At 41.2% G+C, this 25,234-nt stretch overlaps 1 protein-coding gene across 1 annotated transcript in view; it reads right to left on the minus strand.

Moving 5' to 3' along the window:
- ACBD3 (acyl-CoA binding domain containing 3) overlaps positions 1-16,814 on the minus strand; it is a 40,733-nt gene extending 23,919 nt beyond the window's left edge. The window contains exon 1 of the mRNA XM_049868222.1: positions 16,451-16,814. Coding sequence (XP_049724179.1) covers positions 16,451-16,736 — 286 coding nt within the window. The 5' untranslated portion in view covers positions 16,737-16,814. The remainder of the gene's footprint in view (positions 1-16,450) is intronic.
- Between the last annotated feature and the right edge of the window lie 8,420 nt (positions 16,815-25,234).

Genomic DNA, 25,234 nt, shown 5'->3' on the forward strand with positions numbered 1-25,234 from the left:
GGCTGTACTTCCAAGACAGATTTGTTCATTCTTTGGGCAGCTCATTATAGTCAATATTCTTTGCTAACATCGTAATTCAAAGGCATCAATTCTTCTTTAATCTTCCTTATTCATTGTCCAGTTTTCGCATGTATATGAGGTCAGTGAAAACAGTATGGCCTGGTGGTGGAGTGGTTGAGATCAGCTGCTAACCAAAAGGTCAGCAGTTCAAATCCACCAGCTGCTGCTTGGAAACCCTTTGGGACAGTTCTACTCTGTCCTATAGGGTTGCTGTAAGTCGGAATCGATTCTATGGCAATGGATCTTACAAAATTAGCTAGCTAGAATTCTGTATTCTAAGATGTTGTCAGGCTGTTGAAATATGTAATGCAACGGCAGCTACTGTTTGTATTTATACTACTTACCAAAAAGCCTTTTAAAGGTTCCCATAACCTTTCTTTACTATGTACTTAATATTGCACATATTAATCAAACCAAAAGTTTTCTTATGCTAATTATGTCAAGGTGATTATTAGAGAAATATCACCCAGAACTTCCTTCTCACTTTCACCATCCTCAAAAAAGCTCCCCATGCTTATATTATGATGATTTGAAAAACTGCTCCAACTTCAGATTTTAATCCTTTAATTGAAAGATTATTTAGGAGGTTTTATTCTTTAAAATCAAAATGGCAATAACCTATCTTATCTTACCTTGTGCCTTCTAAAAGGGAAATATGCTGCTGGTGATTAAAAAAAAAAAGGTGTGCTGAGCCTGAGAAATAGTTGGGGCAAGGTACACAGATGAAAGAAAACTTCCTTTGAGTTTGTTCAGTTAGTATTTCAGGGGTTTTGCTTGCCTTTTTTTTTTAAGGTATATGCTGGAGGGGAGATGTGAAGGCCAAATGGGATAGAAGCTGGCTGAATGGACATGGAAATACAGGATGGAGAGAAGGAGTGTGCTGTCTCATTAGGCAGAGAGCAACTAGAAGTATATGAGAGACTGACTTGATTTGCAAACTTTCACTTAAAGCACAATAAAAATTAAATAAATAAATAAATAAAAAAGCATATGAATTCTATGAAAGCAGGTGGTTTGACCTAAATGTTTGTTAGTCTTTTAGGTGCCGTCGAGTGGGTTCTGACTCATAGTGGCCCTATGTATAACAGAACGAAACACTGCCGGGTCTTGCACCATCCTCACAAGCATTGCTATATATGAACCCATTGTTGCAGCCACTGACCTAAACAAATGTCAGTAAAGATTTAAATCCCATGGAAACGTTATTCATTGAAAGAACATTTTTCCAATTAATCATATAGCAATGTCTAAACATCCTTTTTTTTTTTGCTGTAGGGAGATGATTCTAAGCTAATAGTTATGACTAGAGGATGTGAAAAAAAGTTTTATCTATGACCACTATTAAGTTATTTGTAAAACACTGCCATTATTTTTTAACTATGGGGGAAGGGTCAATTTCCTACCAAGTGACAAATGTGCTTTATTTCAAACATTTGATAGTGCAAACTAGGGAGACTATGGGAGACGATGAGTAAACAACTATAAGGAAACTGTACCTATGGTTCAGCAAGGTGTTAGTCTAGGCTGGAGCATTGAAAAGGGGGCTCATCAGTAGACAGGGTGAGTTTTAGGGGTTTTAGATGTAAATGTCTGCCCTTTTTACACCTGACAGAGTTAAAAGAATAAATTGTCAACCCATAAAGGATTTTTTAAAAAGAGGACTATCCTTTTAAATTTAAGTCCTGGTCAAGTAGTCAAATCACCCCAAAAAATCTAACTAAAGAAGAAACTGACTTTATGGGTCAATTTCTATGAGAATCAGCAAAACAGCACATCCACTTTTGTGAACTGTACTGTACTGGCATTTTTCATAGAATCGTTTATACACTTACTAGGGTTTTTAGAATTGCCCAATAATCCTTCCTTTATTGAATCTTCAAATTAACCATCACTGTTCTAGTTGTAAAGCCCTGATGGTGCAGTGGCTAATAAGCTTGGCTGCTGATCAAAAGGTCAGCAGTTCAAATCCACCAGCCACTCTTTGGAAACTCTATGGGGCCAGTTCTACTCTGTCCTATATAGGGCTGCTATGGAGTCAGAATGGACTTAACGGCAACGGGTTTGGTTTCACGTTTTGGTTCTAGTTGTAAATCAAATTTGTCTTAAAAAAAATCCAGGAAAAGGAAACATACAGAAATGCTTGCAATAATTATTATTTCTGGAAGACTGAATTATGGATTCATTTTATTTTCTTATTATTTTTTTAAATTTTCCCCAGTAAGCATCGTACTTTTACATCAAACACACACACACCTTTTTTTAAACATACATTTTAAAGAAGTCAAGGCAACTTATCCTTCAGCCTTTGAAGTGAGGTTAACAGATCAATTATTCTCCCATGAGGAAAATACAAAACCCAGGAGGAAATGCTACTCCCAACCACCTTCACTACAGCACAACCAGCATCATGTTGACTTTCTAGGCTTTAGAGAAAACACTGAATGAAAAGCCTTCAGTCCACATCCTGGGCAGAAAACTAGGATTCCAAACCACAGCTACATTGCTCTTACTCTCCAGGTGGCTCTGGTTCACACATCACAAGGTTTCTGTTGGTTTTTTCTTTTTTTAAGTTAAATGAGAATAACTTCCTTCTAAATTATTTCTGGTTCCACTAGCATTAAACATAGTTAGCAAGAAAAAAAGTAATAATTACCATTAATTGCATAAACTGAAAAGGCCATGCTGAAACTGAAAATTCTCTAAGCCATATTCCTAGAGGAAAGTTCTATTTCAGTCCTGGCAGAAAGTAACACAGGCACCATCCTAGGCTCCCACACTCATGGAGTCAATTATTACAAGGTTATTTGATTTAATCAATTTTGGAATTCTACTTTCTCAGCAACAACAAAAAACATACACTTGGCAAGAGGCTACACAGCTATTTTTCAGATTCAAGTGTGAAAATACATTCTTACTACTGTCAATGAAAAATATAAAATGACTACTTGTAGTACCTAGGGAAACATGACTACAAAGTTAAGCCCCCATTGCCCTCAAGTGGATTCAGTCTCATAGCGACCCTACAGGACAGAACTGTCCCCACAGGGTTTCCAAGGAGCAGCTGGTGGATTTGAACGGCCTACTTTTTGGTTACCGGCCAAGCTCTTAACCTCTACACCACCAGGGCTCTGACTACAAAAGTTGCCATTCTCAATTCAACTGTTCTTAAAGATATCACCAGTTGGCATCTGTCCTGCAACAATTACAAGAAAGTTCATTTTCTACAAAACTGAACACCAAAAATAAAAGCGAGGTTAAAAATCAAGTGAGATCACAGACTCCCTGAGGGGCCAAATTACTGGTCTGAGGGCTGTGGGCACCATGGTCTTGAGGAATATCTACCTCAATTGGCATAACACAGTTTATAAAGAAAATGTTCTATATTCTACTTTGGTGAGTAGCATCTGGGGTCTTAAAAGCCTGTGAGCAGCCATCTAAGATACTCTACTGACCTCACCCTTCGGGAGCAAGGGAGAAGAAAACTAAAGACAGAAGGGAAAGATTAGCCCAAAGGACTAAAAGACCACATCTACCACAGCCTCCATCAGACTGAGACCAGTACAACTAGATGGTACCCGGCTGCCACCACTGTCTGCTTTGACAGGGATCACAACAGAGGGTCCTGGAGAGAGCTGGAGAAAAAATTAGAACAAAATTCTAACTCACAAAAAAAGACCAGATTTACTGGCCTGACAGAGACTGCAGAAACCCCAAGACTATGGCCCCAGGCCACCCTTTTAGCTCAGTAATGAAGTCACTCCCGAGGTTCACCATTCATCCAAAGATTAGACAGGCCCAAAAAACACAACAAGACTAAAGGGGCATACCAGCCCAGGGGAAAGGACTAGAAGGCAGAAGAGCGGAGGATAGCTGGTAATAGGGAAACCAAGGTTGAGAAGGAAGAGTGTTGACATGTCATGGGGTTGTTAATCAATGTCATAAAACAATATGTGTACTAACTGTTTAATGAGGAACTAGTTTGTTCTGTAAACCTTCATCTGAAGTACGATGAAAAAATAAAAACTAACCTCAAATGTCTGTAAGTAAAAAATTAAAAAAAATTAAGTGAGATTAAAGGAGATTGACTAAAGCAGGGGGCCGTAAACTGGGCCAACTCCGCCCATAGCCTGTTTTCATAAGTCTGTGAGCTAAGAACGGTTCTAAAGCATTATAAAACAAAACAAAACAAAGCAATAAATTAACAATATTCCTAGAACATTTGCCATCTAGCCCTTTACAGAAAAAGCTTCTTGACCCCTGGACTAGAGGAAAAAGTACACTCAAAAAGTCAAATAATTTCCAAAAAATTTTACAGACGCAAATATAACTAAAAAGACAGAAAATATACATCTAAACATCCAGCTAAACATGGTGCACTGAACATAACACAACACCTCTGATCTCTCATGAAATCTCACTAAGAGGAATAAGGAAACCAATTTAGAGAAACCTGGAAAGGTTCAGTAATTCAAGGCACCAGATTCTTCTAAAAACTGGAGTCTGAATAAAAACAAAACTTCGGTTTAAAGTCTATATAAGAAGCAGGCAGCCACCCTCCCTCCCACTGTATCTAGCAATCCCAAGCAGGCAGATGGCTACCTTGCCCCTAGTTTAGCAGAGGGCTGGATGTCCACTAGAGAAAATGTATCAGAGAAGCTCCCGTTGTGAGGATACCAGACAAAGCAAAGATTGAATTTTAATAGACAGATTGGAAGACAAGAATTGAGCATATTTCCTTAAAAAAAAAAAAAAAAAGACAAAGCTGGAAAATAAGGGAGAAAAGAGAATTAGAAATTCAATCCAGAAACTCCAATGTCTGTACAGTAACAATACCAGAGTGAAAGCAGAGAAAAAGGAGAGGAAATTACCAAAGAAATAATACAAGAAAACTTTCCATAAATGAAGGGCACAAGTTTCCAGACTGAAAGGATTACCAAATGCTCAGCACAATCATTAAAAAAAAAAAAAAGGCGAAAAGGCAATAATTGAAGAAATCCCTGAACAATTGAGATAAAACCTAAAAATTTTCAGAAAGAAAACCAGGTCACACTCATATTCACATCAAGGATCAGAATAACGAGGGTAGAGGGAAGGAGTGTGCTGTCTCATTACAGGGAGAGCAACTAGGAGTATATATAGCAAGGTGTATATAAATTTTTATATGAGACTGACTTGTAAACCTTCACTTAAAGCACAATAAAAATTTAACAACAACAAAAAAATCAGAATAACAACAGACTTCATAAAAGAAATACTGAAAGCTAGAAAACAATGGAATAACACCTTCAAAATTCTGGGCCAAAATTATTTCCAATCTAGACATTTATAGCTAATCAAATAAAGTATAATGGTAAAACAAAGACATTTTTGGAAATGCAACATCTCAAAATTTTTACTTTCCCTGTATTCTCAAGAAGTTATCAGAGAATGTTGTTAGGTGTCATCAAGTCAATTCTGACTCACGGCAACCCCATGTGACAGGGTAGAACTGTCCCATAAGGTTTTCTTGGCTGTAATCTTTACAGAAGCAGATCGCCAGGTCATTCTACAACAGAGCTGCTGGGTGGGTTCAAACCACCAACCTTTCGGTTAGCAGTTGAGCGCCTGAATGTTTGTACCACTAGGGTACAACTAGTATATGCACTTCCAAATAAGGTAATAAACAATAAAAAAAAACAAGGGAAGGAAAAGAGAACACAGAGGAGAGAGGAAAAGATAATTTCCAGGGATGACAACAACTGGGCAACAGACCTTGAAGGCAGAAAGTTAAGGCTGGAACAAGAGTTTAGGGGCATCTAGGAGAGATGTCTTTATATATAAAAAAAAAAAAAGGTTATTTGAAGACAAAGAAAACAAATAATATTCATCTCTAACTAGTCCGCCCAAGAAACAAAATGTAACCAAAATGCACAATCTGTCTCAGCAATGAAGAATACCCACAAACAAAAAGTCAACACTGATTTACCCATAAAATGTGGTATCATAAAAGTAGGAGTTTGGGAAGAGGGAAAAATGAAAAGACAGACACACATAAATTAGAAATATATATATATATATTTAAATCCAAGCAGCAGCAGGAAGATGGAGGTAAATATCAGGGGGGAAAAAAACAGAATAATTGAAAATGGTTTTAGAGATGAGGAAGAATAGAGACAGGGGATGGCTATTTTTCGCTATGAATTTTGAAGTACAACCTGACCTTTTCAATTGCTTAGGCTTCCACTTTGATAAAAACGTAAAAAGAATAAACCCACATGCTCAATTTCAGTAGTTTAAAAGATACTACGACATATATGGGAACCCTGGTGGTGTAGTGGTTAAGAGCTACGGCTGCTAATCAAAAGGTCAGCAGTTTAAATTCACCAGGTGCTCCTTGGAAACCCTATAGGGCAGTTCTACTCTGTCCTATAGAGTTGCCATGAGTCGGAATTGACTTGACAGCAACAGATTTGGGTTTTTGTTTTTTTTAATGGTATGTGGTAGGTGGAAACCCTGGTGGCGTAGTGGTTAAGTGCTATGGCTGCTAACCCAGAGGTCAGCAGTTCAAATCTGCCAGGTGCTCCTTAGAAACTCTATGGAGCAGTTCTCCTCTGTCCTATAGGGTCACTATGAGTCGGAATTGACTCGATGGCAGTGGGTTTTGTTTTTTTTTGGTTATGTGGTAGGTGGAAAAATAGACCCTCAAAGAAATCCACGCCTTAATTCCCGGTACCTATGAACATGTTTGGTTGCATGGAAAAAAGGAAATTAAGGTTACAGGTGGAATTAAGGTTGCAGCTGACCTTAAAATGGGGAGGTTATTCTGGACTACACAGGTGGGCCCAATATAATTACAAAGATCTTTACAAATGGAAGAGGAGGCAGAAGAGCCAGAGAGAGATTTGAAGATGTTATGCTGCTGGCTTTGAGGATGGAGGAAGGGGCCTCTAGAAGCTGGAAAAGGCAAGGAAACAGATTCTCCTCAGAGCCTCCAGAAGGAACGCAGTCCTGATGACACCTTGATTTTAGCCCACTGAGATTCGTGTTAAACTTCTGATCTCCTGAACTGTAAAATAATTAATACATGTAATCCATTACGTTCTGGTAGTTTGTTACACCATCAATAGAAAACTAATACAACACATAAAACACGTTTTCCCAAGCAATTAAAAATAGATATGATAGTTGAAATGGCAAATGAATTTTTTATACATTTTATTGTTGTTAGCTGCTGTCAAGTTGGCACTCAACTCATGATGGCCCCATCCACAACAAAATCAAACACTGCCTGGCCCTGCGGCATTCCCATGATCTAACGCAGATTCGACTGTTGTGATCCATAGGGTTTTCGATGGCTGATTTTCAGAAGTAGATGAGCGGTGACTGTGTGTGAGGTGCGCTAGCTGGAAATCGAATCTGAGTCTCCCAAAGGTAAGGCCTACCTCTAAATCACCACTGCTCCCAACAGCTGTTACCTGAGGCTTGCCTGTTGCCCTTGAGTAGATTCCAACTCACAGTAACCTTACATTCACTCAAAGCCAAGAGGTATATGCTAATTACATATGTTACCGATGAATAACTTACAACTGTATGGTATTTTAAAACATTAATTAAGCCATTTATAAAAGTTCTTATATAAACCTGTATTTAAGTAAGACTACAGGAAAATGAGCCATTTCAGGATTTCCATATGATTGCCTCTCTGCTGTTAGTAATGTAACAAGTGTAATCAACAGCAATGCTAGTGGAAACATATTAGCTATTTCATAAAGAAACAGTCCAAGATTTAAGTCTCTCCAAACCCAACTACAGCTTCCTTTTACCTTCATGTATCATGCCATCAAACATTACCGCCACCCCGCCACACACACCCTAGATCCGGCTACTGAAAAGGCTAGAAACAATGACCAATTCAGCAGCAATGAGCACCGACCCCCCAGTACCCAGACTATGGCTCTTCGAATGCCATTTCCTGCTAAAACAAACCATGGCTCCTTGGAAAAATGACCGATTCCCGGTCTGAGGTAGGAAATGTGCAAGATAAACCTGCAACATCTTATACCAGATAGCAAGGAAGCTCGGAGACTGATAAGTCACGTCAAAGGACCTCAGGATCCAACTTAAAGAGGCTCCCATTCACCAATGATTTTACAATCTGGGCATCAATAATAACAGCAAGAATCAAAACAAAAAATCATCAAATATGTTTAAAGCATGAATTCAGAATGATATTTAAAAAATAAAACACAAATGTGTCACCTTTTGAGGCTGCTGGGGAAACAACTCATTGTTTTGAAAACTAGTAAAAAGAGAAAGAAGCATTTATCTTTCCTTTCCTATCTGAGCTGCACTTCAGAGAAACCAAATGGTAGATGAGGAAAAGCATTCTGGCGAAGAAAAGACAATTAGAGTATCACCATTTTTCAATTCCTAATGAATTAACAGATTCAGACATTAATCATCAATGGCTCCTAACGTCACTAAAAGAGAAACAACCCAAAGTTATCTGCCTCATGGATGGAAGAATACAGCATGAAGAAGTCTTGCAAAAAAAAAAAAAAGAACCTGAACCTGATCATGTCTTTAGATCCAACTACAGAAATACAGATTATCAGAGCAGTATGTTAAACCACAGGGATGCAATCAGCAAAATCTAACAAAAAACAACCCAACTGCCAACGCAAAAAAAAAAAAGAGAGAAGCATATCAATTGCAATCTGTAGATCTTATTTGGATCCTTATTTAAACGAGCTATTTAAAAAAATATATATGACACAAACCCGGAAATGTCAAGCTACCCACTGGGAGACTGTCTTCAGAAATCACATAGCCATTAAGAATTTAATAACCAAATACAGGTATGCGTAGCTTAGTGTCCACAACACATTCTGTGAAACAGGACGCTACGTGATTTGGATGTTGCACGAACACCATCCTATATACGGGAAAGAGGAGCTCAGGGGGGACACTGGTCGGGCTGCCTGCGGGCCCAGGGACTTCGTAAACTTCGGCTCCACTGCTGGCCCCTGCGGTCGCACCTGGTCTCCCAGAGCTGCGCACACATGCACTCAATGTCCAGCCGGCAGGCTCCTGGCCCCTAGCATCACCAGCTCCCTCCCTTCCTCTGTGCTTGCCTCCCCTATCTTCCCTAACAGGCTTTAAACTCTTCCAGCCCCGTCCACCAGGGCACATGTGCAGGGCACCTGGCCAGGTGGGGCAGCGGCCTCAAGGGGCATTTCCCTTGGCAGCTCAGATGGCGTATGCATGTCCCCCACCTGTGGCAAGCGCAGTGGGACAGGCAGCCTCGGACAGGCGTCAGGATCCCCTCCCCCTGCCGCCCCAGAGCTGGGGCAGACAAGACACAGATCCATCTCCTGATTCCAATATAGCAAAGTAAGTCTCCTATGCACTGTTCTCCAATTGGGATACCCTTATGGGACCAAACAAGCATAGGCAGTCAGACACTGCCCAAACAGATGTTAAGTGGCACATATCTCTCTATATAAAGAACTTCTACAACTTACCAAAAAGACAAATAACCCAATCATAAAATGGACAAAGGACTTATAGGCATTTCACCAATGAGGACATAGGAATGGCCACCAAACACATAAAAGATGCTCAAAGTCATTAGCCATCAGAGAGATGAAAATCAAAACCACAATGAGATCTCATTTCACCCCCACGAGGATGGCTAAGATTAAAGCAAACAAAAACATAAAATAACAAATGTTTCTCAGGATGTGGGGAAACTGGAACCCTTACCCACTGCTGGTAGGAATGCAGAATGGTACAGCTGTTGTGGTAAACAGTGTGGCAGCTCCTCAAAAAACTAAAAATAGCACTACCATATGAGCCAGCAATTCCACTCCTAGGTATAAACACACAAGGCTTGAAAACAGAAACCGGAAAAGACTTGTACACCAATGTTCACTGCAGCACTATTCACAACAGCCAAAAGTAGAAACCACCTAAATGCCCATCAACTGATGAATGGATAAACAAAATGTGGTACCTACATACAACGGAATACTACTCAGCCAGTAAGGGAAATGATATCTTGATATATGCTACAATATAGATGGAGCTTGAAGACGTTATGCTGAGCCAAATAAGTCAATCACAAAAGAACAAATATTGTATGACCTCACTTCCATAAAAAGATGAACAGGCAAATGTATAGAGACCAAAGTTTCTTAGTGATTACCAGGCACAGGGTTTTTTTTTTTTTAAACCAGGTGAAGGATACAGGGAGAAAGGGAGGGGGGTATTGCTTATGGAGTATGAGTTTCAGTTTACTATGATGGAAAAATAGCACTGATTAAGGGTAGGGTTGCAAGCCAATTAATGTAATTGCTGTCAATAAGTTATAAAACTGTAAGAAGTTGAATTAGCAAAAGTTGTGTGATAGATATATTTACAACAACAATATACACACACAAAGAATAGATGCTGCTTATGTACACCCAAACACCTCATGGCATTTAGTTCCTTGGTTTGGAGGCTTAGGGTCATGGTTTCACGGGACATCCCAATTAATTGGTTTAATGTCATGTTTAGGGTTTCTGTTCTACCTCCTAGTTCATTGTCCAGCACATGGGGTCTTAAAAGCTTGCAAGTGGCCATCTAAGGCACAAATAATTGGTCTCTATTCACCTGGATCAACAGAAGAAGAAAGAGTCAGGAATAAGAGGAGAAAATGCAATGTGTGGCTAACTGCCTCCATGAACAGCTGCCTCCTTTGCCATGAGACTGAAAGAACTGGATGGTGCCCGGCTACCATTACTGAACATTTTGATAGAAGACTCCACAGAAGAATCCTGACCAAGATGGGGAAAATGCAGAAGAGAATTTCAAATTCTTACAGAATGCAGTTTTTCTGGGGCCACGGAGGCTGGATGAACCCCTGGAACTACCGCCCTAAGTAGTTTACAGAGTAAATTAGTTTCTCATTAAATCAAAAACAGTCCCTGATGTCTCCTTAAAACCAAACAATAGTTTATCTTAACTAGTAAAAAGAGTCTGTCTTGAGTGTTGTGCTCTTTTAAGACTATCTATATGTGAACAAATTGACAATAGCAACTCGAAAAATAAGACAGGCAACTTAAGAGTGTGGTGAGTCTATGTTAATGGGGAAGGAACAATTTGGAAAAGGAGGCTGAGAGTGCTTGTGCAATGTGAAGAACATAATCAATGTCACTGAATTGTACATGTGGAAATTGGTGTATGTTCTGTAAAAAAAAAAATTTTTTTCTGCTGTGTATACTCTCAACAAAAATAAAACACAATATAAAAAAAGAAAAAAACTGGAAATGTGATCACTTGACTAGACACTTGATACTAATGAATTATTATGTAGTTTTAATTTCTCTAAGTGTGATAATGGTATTGTCATTTTAGAAAAAAAAGAGTTCTCATCTTTTAAAGATACACGTGATATATTTACAGATGACTTGGGAAGTGGGTGGAGTGCATCTAGCTTGGTAACGGCTACATGGAAGTTCGCTGCACTATTCAGTTTTCATGCATGTTCAAAATTCTTCATAATAAAAATTTATAATTTTTAAACTTAAAAAAAAATTGTTTAATTGTGCTTTAGATGAAGGTTTAGAGAGTAAATTAATTTCTCATTAAACAATATACATATTGTTTTGTGACACTGGTTGCCAACCTTGCAACATGTCAACACTCTCCCCTTCTTGACCTTGGGGTCCCTATTTCCATTTGTCCAGCTTTCTTGTCCCCTCCTGCCTTCTTGTCCTTGCCCCTGGGCTCGTATGCTCATTTAAGTCTTGTATACATGGTTGGGAAACCCTTTGGGAAACTCTGGTGGCATAGTGGTTAAGTGCTACGGCTGCTAACCAAGAGGTTGGCAGTTCAAATCCGCCAAGTGCTCCTTGGAAACTCTATCGGGCAGTTCTACTCTGTCCTATAGGGCTACTATGAGTCAGAATCAACTTGACGGCAGTGGGTTTGGTTTGTGTTTGATACATGGTTGAGCTACATGTGTTGTTTGTTTTATGGGCCTGTCTAATCTTTGGCTGAAGAGTGAACCTCAGAAGTGGCTTCAGTACTGAGTTAAAAAGGTGTCCAGGAGCCATACTCTCAGGGTTTCTCCAGTCTCTGTCAGAACAATAAGTCTGCTCTTTTTTTGTGAGTTAGAATTTTGTTCTACATTTTTCTCCAGCTCTGTCCAGGACTTTCTATTGTGATCCTTGTCAGGGCAGTCGGTGGTGGTAGCCGGCCACCATCTAGTTGTGCTGGACTGTCTGGTGGAGGCTGTGGTAGTTGTGGCCCATTAGTCCTTTGGACTAATCTTTCCTCTGCCTTTGGTTTCGTCTAAAAAATTTTCCACACCCAGAGTAAAAAAGTGACACAAACAATGACTGCACTGGCTGAATGCTGGCCTCCCAAAGGATGAGATTAACTTGTTGCAGAGGAGGTCTAATTTTGTATTAGTAGCAATGGAATTTTGAATCCCTGGGTGGTCCAAACAGTTAATGTACTCAGATGCCAACAAAAGTTGCAGGTTTGAGTCTGCTCAGATGCACCTCAGAACAAATGCCTGGTGATCCACTCTGAAAAGTCACCCACTGACAACCCCGCGGAGCACAGTCCTCCTCTGACACACACAGGGTCGCCACGCGTCGGGGTCACCTCAGGGGTGGAATTCAGCATATCAATCTTTTTGATGAGCACATTTATTTCAGTCCTTTAGAGGGGATTTTACCATGATATTAAAAATTTCAAACCTGATAGCAATGTTATGCAGCAATTCAGAGTAGTTCTCTCATCCACATTTTCTTTTCCCAGGTATCTAAAGAGACTCAATAAAGTGATCATACTTAGAAATACTTAATCAACTTGAATCATTCCATTATCCCTTACTATTTTCAAGTAAATAAAAGTTCCAACTGTGATAAGAACAGAGTAGGTAGCTTTTAATTATTTTCCTAAGAACACCATCAGAATACACAGGGTTCCTCCTGTAGTGGGAAGAGCTATCCTTTGGATTCTGGACTAGCTGAGAACCAACCCTGCCTCTCACTAATAAAAACTGAATAGTCTTGGGCAGGTTCTGCAACTAAGATATGGAGACAATACCCTCACTAAAGAACTGGTGGAGGATTAAACAAAATAGTATATATTCAGCTTTCAGCACAGTACCTGACGTTTAGTGAACATCTGCTCAATAACTGGCGGCAATTATTACTCTGGAAATTTGAAGTAATGCAGCCAACCACCAGCTTATTAAGGCAATGAATACTTAAGAAAGAAATATTTACCCCCAAGAATACTAAAAACCAAAATACAACTCCCCAGGTTAACTCTATCCAAGACATATGAAGACTATAATAAAACCAACACATTGGGCCCTTAGCCCAAGGAGAGAAGAAAATCCATACACTTCAACTTAAATTGCTAAACTAGAACTGGGTCACTTTGCTCCTCCCTTTAAAAACTTTCAACACTTCCCCACTGTCTACTGAATAAAAGGCCAAACTATTTACAATAGCCTGCCACGATCTGTCTCCACCTTACTTTTCTAGCTCTCTCGGTCAAGTATTTCCTATTTGCCATTTTCTGGACAGGTATTGCTTGCCCTTTCAGATCTTCATTGCTCTTGGCTTTCCTTCTCTCTGGAGTGGCATCTGCCTCCTCAGTTTTGCACTGCAGCTGTCACTTGGTGTTTATTTCCTCTTTTGGACTCAAAGATCCTTAATGGCAAGAGGAATGTACAATTTACCTATACACCTGGACCTGCTGCCACTGAGTCAGTTGCAACTCATAGTGACCCTATACAGCAGAGTAGAACTGCCCCACATGGTTTTCAAGGAGTGGCTGGTAGATTCGAACTGCCAACCTCTGGGTTAGCAGCCTGAGCTGTTAACCACTGCACCATTAAAACCAAAAATCCAGTGCCGTCGAGTTGATTCCGGCTCATAGCGACCCTACAGGACAGAGGAGAACTGTCCCATAGAGTTTCCAAGGAGCGCCTGGCGGATTCGAACTGCTGACCGTTTGTTTAACAGCCGTAGCACTTAACCACTACGCCACCAGGGTTTCCACTGCACCATCAGGGCTCCCTACTTAACTATAGTGCTAACCTAATATAACACTTCATCTATAATGAGGATTCAGCAAACGTCTACTGAACAAAGTTTAGATGGTAAAATACCATTATGGACTGAACTGTGCTCCCAAAAAGATGTATGAAGTCCTTGTCCCTGTCCCTGTACATATGACCCTGTTTGGAAACAGGGGTTTCTGTTGTCATGTTAATGAGGTCATGGCAGAGTAGGGCAGGTCCTAAACCTAATCCCTTCTGTGTTGTGTCAGAATAGATAGAATGAGGGTGGGGTGGTTGGGATCTACATGCAAAGAAACACCAAGGAATGCCAGCAGACACTAGAAACTATGACAGAGAGTCACAAAAGGAATTGACAGGGCCAAGACCCTGATTTGGACTTTTAGCCTCCAAACTGTGAGAGAATATTTTTTGTTATGACAGCACTGGATAATTAAGACACTTACATTTACCTACATTTTCATCTGTTATTTTACTTTTATTTTCACAAAATTAAGAGGGTAGGGAGTTGACATAATGGGTTCAGTCAGTGGCCTATGACCACTGTCACAGGGCTGGAATGAAGAACGGGGTCCCTATTTTCAATGGAAAAGATATTCATGTTTTTAAGATTCATATTTACGCCACAGGAGAAGAGAATACGTCATTTTATTTTTAATTCTTGTAAGCTATTGGTACAAAACCACAAAATAATGATCTACTAGAAATCCTTGCAAGACTGATTAAAGCACAAGGATTTCACTAGAAAAATTCACACATTAAAACAAATGCAGCAACACTTGGCTTACCCCACTTCCCATAATTCTGAGTGCTTTTGTATCCCTACTTTTCTTTTTCCCCTCAATTAGGCATCTCCTACAGTAACAGCCTCTTCATTGCTAGATGATGTAATGAGCCACGCAGAAGGGTAGCTTTTAATTGCTCCTGTGCTATTTCTCCCTCTGATATACTGAATACTGGAAAAATAAGTTCTAAGAATAAAAATTTAAGGTAGAATATAATTATATAAATTGTATAGAAACCACTAGATTTTTATAAACATGGTAATATATCATCACCACAGCAAACTTTAAATTCAAGCCGGTGACCTACAGGTCAAGTATCCAAAACCCACTAGCCATTACCAATTCCCCAAGCTAGCTAGTGCTCAGAGGGCTGAACTTCTTGTGCAATGACAAGAAATATCTCAAAGGGAAATTTTTAAATAAAAAAAATGCAATGTATATGGAATGATCAAATGTGCTGGAAAATTTCCTAAGGGACATTTTCCATAGCTTGCACAATTTAAGTTATATTTCAAGGAAAAAACTTGAAGATTTGAACTACTCAACTTCAACTAGTAAATATGTACTCAAAAAGGTACTCCCTCCAGGAATCGTGTCATGAATATGCTGTTCTGGAATATATACAGAACCTAGCAGCCACTTTAAAAGTCTCATTTGCACATTATCTCTTCCTACCCATACACCCCATGAGATCTAAGTATCTCTAAGAATCAAACCAACGACGTCTTACCAGTTTTTCCCACTGAAAAAATCATGTGACTATCACCATCATTTGACTAAGTGAATCAGCCAATAGAAAAAATCACACACTACAGTCTTGCTCTAAGAAAAAAGACATTTTTTCAATTAATTCTGCTAGAAGCACAGAAGGTACTTTTATGCCTTACTCTGAGAATTCACTCTTCCAAATTGCTTACAAGGTAAAAATTTAACCTTCCAGAAGCTGCTAGAACACAGTGGACATCCCTTCTCTTTTGAGTCTGAACAGCCGAAGGGGATGTATTGGCTTAATATTTTACTTCCTTCTCCCTGGCACATTATCGCTGCCAGGTGATTAAGTGCTATTCGACTTTATGGTTCCCCAGAATGGCTGGAGAGAGCATGTACGGAACCTATAGAAAGACTTCTCCCGCTATGGGGAATGAGGAAAACTCGGCGAGGTCTGATATCCATGCCATGGGAAACAGGAGAACGGTGAAAAGGCAACCCCAAAATGGGATCTCTGGGAGAGACAGCGCAAGGGCTTACAAAGAGGTACCTTGGCTCGTGGAAATCCGAAGAATTAAATCAGGTAAAATGCCCTGCTAACCTCGGGGAGGCGGGATTCGGGAGTGCCAAAGCAAGGTTCCAGGCCACTCAGGGGCGTGACCTGGTGGTCGAGCGGATAGTGACAAGCTTCAGGTAGCCCCAGGGGCGGAACCCTGCTCCGGTCACCGCAGTGGGTGCGGGTGAGGCTGGCCCAATCACCCCGGTGGACACAGCCCGGGTCGGGCTTCCAGCGCCAGGAAGAGGAGGGCGAGCGGCCGGCCCGGCTCACCTTTGAAGAAGCGGAGGGCCAGGCCGTACAGCTCCTCCAGGCCAAAGCCCCAGTGCAGCTCCAGCCGCCGCGCCTCCTCCGCCGCGCCCCCAGCCGCCGTCTCCCCGGGCTCCGGCTGCTCCCCTGCGGCGCCCGGGCCCCGGCCCGACCCCGGAGGCGAGGGTGGCGGCAGCGGCGGTGGCAGCAGCGGGGCGCCCTCCGCACCAGGCCGCTCCTCCGGGTCTGGGCTTAGCGTGAGGCCGTCGACAGACACCTCCAGTCGCTCTGCGTTCAGCACCGCCGCCATCTCCGGCTGCTGCGCCTCCTCGGCGGGGACAGGCGGCGGCCACGTATCGACTTCCTGCTGACCTCCGACCTCCACTCACCGACACCGGAACTTCCGCTGCTGAGGAGGCTCAAGGGCTCTGGGAGAGGGTCTGATGCCTGGTGCCCCGCCCCTCCGGGGCCATAAGCCCCGCCCCCGCGACCACCCGCCCCGCCCCGCCCCTTAGGTCCCGCCCACGGGGGAAACCCCCCGCCCCGGCGCCTTCACCGTGTCCTCTCTGACCTTAGCTCCTTGCGGTTGGCAAGTGCTCCGTCCCAACGCCCCCCATCCCGGCCGCCCTCTGGACTGCGTTCTACCCCGCGACTGTCGGTGTCCGGCAGGGCCGAGGTCAGGAGAGCCCGCTGGGGTCGGTGCGCGGAGGACAAGGATTCAGGCAAGCACCCTGCCCTTCGGGTCCTAGGACCTTCACGTTCGTGAGCAGTTGTGTGGTTTGCAGAACTCTCTTGCCCACCAGTTTCGTTTGTTCTTCACAGCATCTTTGAGGGATGCAGGGCAAATGCCTTTTTTTTTTTAAGAGGCAACTGAGGCTGCAGAGAAAGTCGGTGACTTCTTTGAAGTGGTTGTAGACAGGGGCAGGTTCTAGTTTTGCAGTAACTGAAGCTCATACAACCTGTGGGGCCCTCTTTAACATAAAAAATACAAAAATTACAAACAGAAATGTAGGTAGGAAAGTGAGTATAGATTTAGTGAGAAAGAAATCACAAATGACATTTTTAAACATCTTCCAGATCAGACATCTAACCCTGTTGCTAATAGTTTTAAAAGTTAAAATCCACAAACAGCACACACACACTGTCTTAGTCATCTAGTGCTGCTGTAACAGAAATACCACAAGTGGATGGCTTTAATAAAGAAATTTATTTCCTCACGGTAAAGTAGGCTGAAAGTCCAAATTCAGGGTGTCATTTCTAGGGGAATGCTTTGTCTCACTGTCGGCTCTGGAGGAAGGTCCTTGTCCTCGATCTTCCCCTGGTCAAGGAACCCTGGGTCCAAAAGACAAGCTCTGCTCCCTGCACTGCTTTTTTGTTGGTCTGAGGTCCCCCCTCTGTGCGCGCTTCCCTTTCCTTTTTATCTCTTAAGAGATAAAAGGTGGTGCAGGCCACACCCCAGGGAAACTCTCTTTACATTGAATTAGGGATGTGACCTAGGTAAGGGTGTTACAATCCTACCCTAATCCTTTTTAACATAGAATTACAATCACAAAATGGAGAACCACACAGTACTGAGAATCATGGCCTAACCAAGTTGACACATATTTTGGGGGGACACAATTCAATCCGTGACACACACACAACCATAAAATTTTTATTAACTGCCTGATACACTTCTATAGGGTGTTTATAAAGTCTGAAAGCATAATTTTTTCATTCTGTTTGTTTTAAATATTAAAGATGTCCTTGATGACATTATGTTCATCTGTGTTTCCAGACCTCATGGACACCCTTTATAATAACTTTTCCTACATTTTTGGCTGCATATTGGATCACCTTTTCCTATGGTAATTATTTTGTAATATTGTATTAAAAAAAAATACAAAGATCAATATCTTTTGTCTAGAGTGGCCAATCAATATTTTTTATTTTTAATTGTTTATAAGTTACTTTCAACTTCACAACTCAATACTGATACTGTCATGTTTAGGGTTTTGGTCAAAACTGGGAAACTACTGAGTTTCTCTCATATATGAGCTATAATATTTCAGGGCCATTTGACTACTTCAGTGGCAGTTTTGCATGCAGTTTTTACTGGAACCCCAGAGTTTTTCAGGACAAAATTTGTCTATTGCATTAAGGCATCATCTGACCTGTGCGGATAAATAAAACATGTGACTTCACATATAGACAGGCTCACTATAGTACAACTACAACTTTGTGCCCTGTAAACACAGGAGTTCTAATATATTCCATTTTGCATGATTTCCATTAAAAAGAGGTATGGTACATTTATAATTGTATGTATGACATTACTTAGTAGATTCTGTGATGAGGGAGAACCTCCGTTTTGATTAGGCATTGACAGAAGTGATCCCTCCACTTACTAATTTACTTCTGATAGTTGGAAGAGTTTTCTATGGTCTAGCTTCTCAGTCCTTTTATTTCAAACCTTATTTCTCTTCTATTACCCATGTACTTACTGTACCAGGCACCACAGAAGTTCTTTGCCCTCGGGCTCTGCACCTTGGTGACATAGTGCTGGCTGAGTTGGCATAATGGGTAGCAGGTGTATTCCAGAAAGCCATTTTTACACCCACAGTGAGCAATATTTTTAACAGTACCCGGAAGTGACTGTGAACCACATAAATGCATGCCACTAAACTCAAATTAAATGTGTCCCTTATTTAATCATCGTCCCCTAGACAGATCCCCCAAAAGTCTGGGGTCATTCTGATACCACCTAACACAGAGAGGAGTGATGGAAGGGAAGCCAGAATGCAAAGAGAGAGTGACCTTAAATATCTTACTTTTCAAATTAAAAAAAAATATTGGACCACGTGAATATACTGGTAGGGCCCCTATGAGGGCCTTGGTAAACCCACTTCTGAGTTGTAGGGGACTCAAAATTAATTCTACTACTCTAAGTCCAGTGGTTTTTCTACTTAGCTTTGATCTCTAGATTTAGCTTTAATTCATTTTAAAATAGACACATTACAAGGCCTACCCTCTAAGAAGTCATAAATATATTACCTTGCTGTGTCTAGCTCAGCATTCTACCTTTACTTACCAATAACTGTTGAAGGTGAAAATGAGATGGTAAATATACCTCTACTTCTGTTTTCCAAGTTGTCTGCAATAACCATTTCATTTGCAATCAGGAAAAAAAAGTTATTTTTAAAAACAGTATAAATATTAAAACTTAATATAATCAGGAAGATGGATAGGTAAAACACACTATGTTTTTGGAATTTAACGTACTGAATATTCTTGAAGAACGTGAACCATCTAGCTAATAGAATCATCAGGGACATACTCTAGGTAGTTGGCTCTTAAAAAAAACCAAACCCAGTGCCATCAAGTCGATTCCAACTCATAGCAACCCTATAGGACGGAGTAGAACTGCCCCATAGAGTTTCCAAGGAGTACCTGGCAGATTCCAACTGCTGACCCTTTGATTAGGAGCCATAGCATTTAACCACTGTGCCACCAGGGTTGCTCTTAGAGACCTAAAAAAAGATTAGCAAATAGAACTCCCTTTTACGAACCCATTGTGGGAGATGAGTTCTAGACATTCAGTATAGTAAGAGGTCGAAATTTTTTTTTATATATAATTTTTATTGCGCTTTAAGTGAAAGTTTACAAATCAAGTCAGTCTCTCATACAAAAACTTATATACACCTTGCTACACACTCCCAATTACTTTCCCCCTACTGAGACAGCCCGCTCTCTCCCACCACTCTCTCTTTTCGTGTCCATTTCACCAGCTTCTAACCCCCTCCACCCTCTCGTCTCTCCTCCAGGCAGGAGATGCCAACATAGTCTCAAGTGTCTACCTGATCCAAGAAGCTCACTCCTCACCAGCATCCCTCTCCAACCCATTGCCCAGTCCAATCCATGTCTGAGGAGTTGACTTCGGGAACGGTTCCTGTCCTGGGGCAACAGAAGGTCTGGGGGCCAAGACCACCAGGGTCCTTCTAGTCTCAGTCAGACCATTAAGTTTGGTCTTTTTTATGAGAATTTGGGGTCTGCATCCCACTGCTCTCCTGCTCCAAGAGGTCAAACTTTAATATGCATAGGAATTACCTGAGGATTTTGTTAAACTACAGATTCTGACTCAGTAGGTCTGGAAAGGTCCCTGAGAGTCTGCATTTCTGATAAGCTTTCTGGTGATGCTGCTGTCTGTAGACAACACTTTGAATAGCAGGATTTGAGAAAATGTTTTCACAACTTTGTTGTCGTTGTTAGCTGCTGTCAAGTTAGCCCCTGACTCATGGTGACCCCATGAGTAACACCGACCAGTTCTGCACCATCCACCACGATCGGTTGCAGAATGGACCATTGTGATCCATACGGTTTTCACTGGCTGATTTTCAGAAGTAAATCGCGATCCAGGCTTTCCTTCGTTTTGTCCGTCTTAGTCTGGAGGCCCCTCTAAAACCTGTTCAGCGTCATAGCAACACGCAAGCCTCCACTGACAGACAGTTGGGTGGTAGCTGTGCATGGTGCACTGACCAGAAATTGAACCCCAGTCTCACACATGGAAGGTGAAAATTCTATCACTGAACCACACTTACTGAGGTATAATTGATGTACAAATAAACTGCAAATTAAAGTTTACAGTGAGTTTTGATGTGTGTATATACCTGTAAAACTATTACCACAATTAACAAACATATCCATCATCCATTTTATAGCCCCTCCCCAAAACTTTTCAATAGACGTTTGCTATGATACGCCTGTCACTGTAGCAACAAGATAAATAAGGTAGTATTGGATTATAACCCAAAGTATAAACATCCACCAGTTTCTACTGATATAGATAAATGACTGTGTAAATAAATAAATGGGGGAAAGACACAAATCTCCCTTCCAAAGAATTTCAAATAATTTATGTAGATACTCTGCCCTCAAGCAGGTAGAGCGTAACTCTCCACTTCTTAGTGAGGGCTGCATGTAGTGACTTCCTTCCAAAGAGTACAGTATGAAAACCCAAAACAAAACCCACTGCTGTCGAGTCGATTCCAACTCATAGTGACCCTATAGGACAGGGTAGAACTGCCTCATAGGGTTTCCAAGGCTGTAAATCCTTACAGAAGCAGACTGGCATATCTTTGTCCCTCAGAGTGGCTTGTGAGTTCGAACTGCTGACATTTTGGTTAGCAGCTGAGCTCTTTAACCACTGTGCCACCAGGACTCCTCCAGTATGGAAGGCGGGGTGGAAGAGAGTAACTTTACAGTGGAGAAACTTGACAAACACTGCCTCATCCAGGTGGTCAAGGTGAACATCAGCAGTGATAAATCATCTTGATAGTATACACCTGTATTAGTCTCCTGGGCTGCCATAACAAAGTCCCACAAAGTGGGTGGCTTTTAAAAATGGAAATTTATTATCTCAGGGTTCTGGAGGCTGGAAGCCCAAATCAACATTTCAGGCAGGTGACACTCCCTCAGAAATCTCTAGGTTCCTTCCTCTTCTCTCCCAGCTTCTGGTATCCCCAGGCGCACCTTGGCTTGCAGATGCATTTCACATGGCCATCCTTCCTCTGTGTGTCTCTGTGTCTTTTATCCTATAAGGACACCACTCAGATTTGATCAGGACCCACCCTTCTCCTGTAGGACCTCCTGTTAACTGATAGCATCTTCAAAGACTGAATTTCCAAACAAGGTCATGTTCACAGGAACCGAGAGTAAGGAATTTGTTACGCAGTTGGGGTCCATGCCCTGAAGCAGTCAAGCCAATGAAACGTACTCCAAGTCGGAAAGAGAGAGGAAGTTTATTAGTAGGTGACATCAATGGAAACTTCAACAGCAACTCAAGCTGTCTTTATGGAGTCCTGAAAAGCAATTTTTACATCAGAGCTTATATATCATTTTGGCAAGGATTACCCACCTAATGGTTTTAAGCACATAGCCCACAGATGGTCGTATACATCACAAAACAACTACAAGAAACTCTTTATTAAACTAAAGATATGCATGCCAGACATCTGGACTCTAATCTTTATGTTTGTAACAGGCAAAAAAAACTTATATAAAAATCTCCCACCTAGTGGACCAGGTCTGCCAATTTTACTCTGACCGAAATAAGGAGCAAGAAGGAAAGTTGGAGACCAAAAGCACCAGGCAGCCTCCCTAGCTGCTGTCTTGCAGGCTAAAGGCCATCTCTCAAGAGAACAAAGGAGAGGAGAGTGACCAAGGCCGCAAGAGCCAAGAAAGCCCCGAACCCCATTGGAAAGAGACCAGTGCAGCTGGTGCAAAAAAAAAAACTTATAGGTTACTTAAAGCATCATTATGGCCTTAGTTATGTCAAGCTCTCAATCACCATTCTGAAAAAGAGAAAACGTGAGGTATTAGGGTCACAACTTCAACATATCCTTTTGGGGGAAATAATTCACAACAGTACCTTTGATTTGATGTGACGAAAATGACACTTTACCTCTTTGTCTTTCTCCCAAAAATTCATAACCCTTTCTGGAGCCATGGAGCCTGGATGAACCCCTGAAACTAATTGCCCTGAGATAATCTTTAAACCTTAAACAAAAAATATCCCTTGAAGTCTTCTTAAAACCAAACAATAGTTTAGCTTAACTAGTAAAGAATGTCTGTCTTGAGCACTGTGCTTTTTTAAGATCTATCTATATGGATCCACAACCAAAACCCATGAAAGCAGCAGCCAAGAAATCAAACAATGCATTGCATTGGGCAAATCTGCTGCAAAAGACCTCTTTACAGTGTTAAGAAACAAGGATGTCACTTTGAAGACTAAGGTGCACCTGACCCAAACCATGGTATTTTCAGTTGCCCCATATGCATGTGAAAGCTGAACAATGAATAAGAATTGATACCTTTGAATTATGGTGTTGGCAAAGAATTTTGAATATACCGTGGACTGCCAAAAGAACAAAAAAATCTGTCTTGAAAGAAATACAGCTAGAGTGCTCCTTAGAAGTCAGGATGGTGAGACTTTGTCTCATATATTTTAGACACATTATCAGGAGGGACCAGTCCCTGGAGAAGGACATCATGCTTGGTAAGGTAGAGGGTCAGCAAAAAAAAAAGGAAGACCTTCACAGAGATGGATTGACAGAGTGGCTGATACAATGGGCTCAAACATAGCAACAATTGTGAGGATGGCACAGGACCAGTGTTTTGTTCTGTTGTACATAGGGTCACTATGAATTGGAACCAACTCAACAGCACCTAACAACAGCAATAACAACAAATGGGATCAAACTGACAACAGCAACTGGAAAGTTTAGCTCTGATTCTTTGGGGGCAGTGAGTTTATGTTAATGGAAGAGGAACAATTCAGAAAAGGAGGATGAGAATGGTTGCACAACTCAAAGAATGTAATCAATGTCACTGAATTGTACGTGTAGAAATTGTTGATTTGGTTTTTGTTCTGCTAAGCATATTCCAAACAACAAAAATAAAATAAATTATAAAAAATAAACAATCCCATAACCCCAGTCCAATCGAGAGAAAAACAGTAGACAAATTCTAACAAAGGAGCATCCTATAAAGTACTTGACCAGGACTCCTTGAAACTGTTAAGTTCATTAAAAACAAAGTCTGAGAAACTGTCACAGTCAAGATGAGTCTAAGGAGGCATGATGACTAGGTATAATACGGTATCCTGGGTGGGATGCAGGAACACGAAAAGGACAATAGGTAAAATTAAGAATATTTGAATAAACCATGGACTTTAGTTAATAATAATGTATCAGCATTGGTTCATTAATTGTGATAAATGTAGCATAATAAAGTTAAGATGGTACTAATAAGGGAAACCGAATGCAGTGTATATGGGAACTCTCCATACTCTCATCTCAATTTTTCTGTAAACCTGAAATTATCCTAAAAAAATAGTCTATTAAAAAAAAAAGTGGAAGAAGGGGGCAGCAGAGGAGAGTCAGAGGGAGATGTGACTATGGAAAAATGGTTGGCGAGATGGAATGTTGCTAGTGTCAAAGATGGGGAAAGGGGCCACCAACCAAGGAATGTGGGCAGCCTCTAGAAGCTGGAAAAGGCAAGAAAATAATTTCTCCTCTAGAGCCTCCAGAAGAAAGGCAGCCCTGCCAACACCTTGATTTTAGTACAGCGAGGCCTGTGTCAGACTTCTAACTTACAGGACTTTAAGGTAGTAAGTTTGTGTTGTTTCGAGCCACTGAATTTGTGGAAATTTGTTACAACAGCTATAGAAAACAAATACATCCGCCAATACCTGTTCTCTCCTACAGTAATGGAACCTCTGATTTTTATCTAGGCACATAGTCATCAAGTCTCCCTTACAGCTGGCTGTGGTCATGTGACTTGTTCTGACCAATGGGATGGGTATCACTTCCAGGAAGTGTCTTTACCCTCCCTTTTTGTACTTCTTCCTGGCTGGAATGTGAGCCTGATGGCTGAGTAGGAGAAGCCATATTAGACTGTAAGGTGGATGCCATAGTCAGTTAAAGGAGCCTGAATCCCTGATGAAAGTGAAATTGCCATACTAGTCCTGGGCTGCCTTATCATTTCTAATTAAATTGTTATTTGGGTTTCTGAGATTTGAACCAAATCTAACAGCCAAGGGTAACTGATAAGATGGTGTACCACGAAGGCTGGCAAAATGAGGGAAAGAATAAATCTGGCGGAAGAACAGCAGCGGAAGTGCTGCATTGGGATTTGGAACACGTTAAATTTGAAATTTAACCTCAAGAACACAAAAGCAAATATTTCCTGATGAGGGATGGAGACTATCTGAAGCCCTGAGGTGAACAGGGAGTTCAGGCTCTGTACCTTTATAAAACAAGTACTATATGG

This window comes from Elephas maximus, chromosome 24, assembly GCF_024166365.1.
Source record: "Elephas maximus indicus isolate mEleMax1 chromosome 24, mEleMax1 primary haplotype, whole genome shotgun sequence".
Taxonomy (NCBI): Eukaryota; Metazoa; Chordata; class Mammalia; order Proboscidea; family Elephantidae; genus Elephas; species Elephas maximus.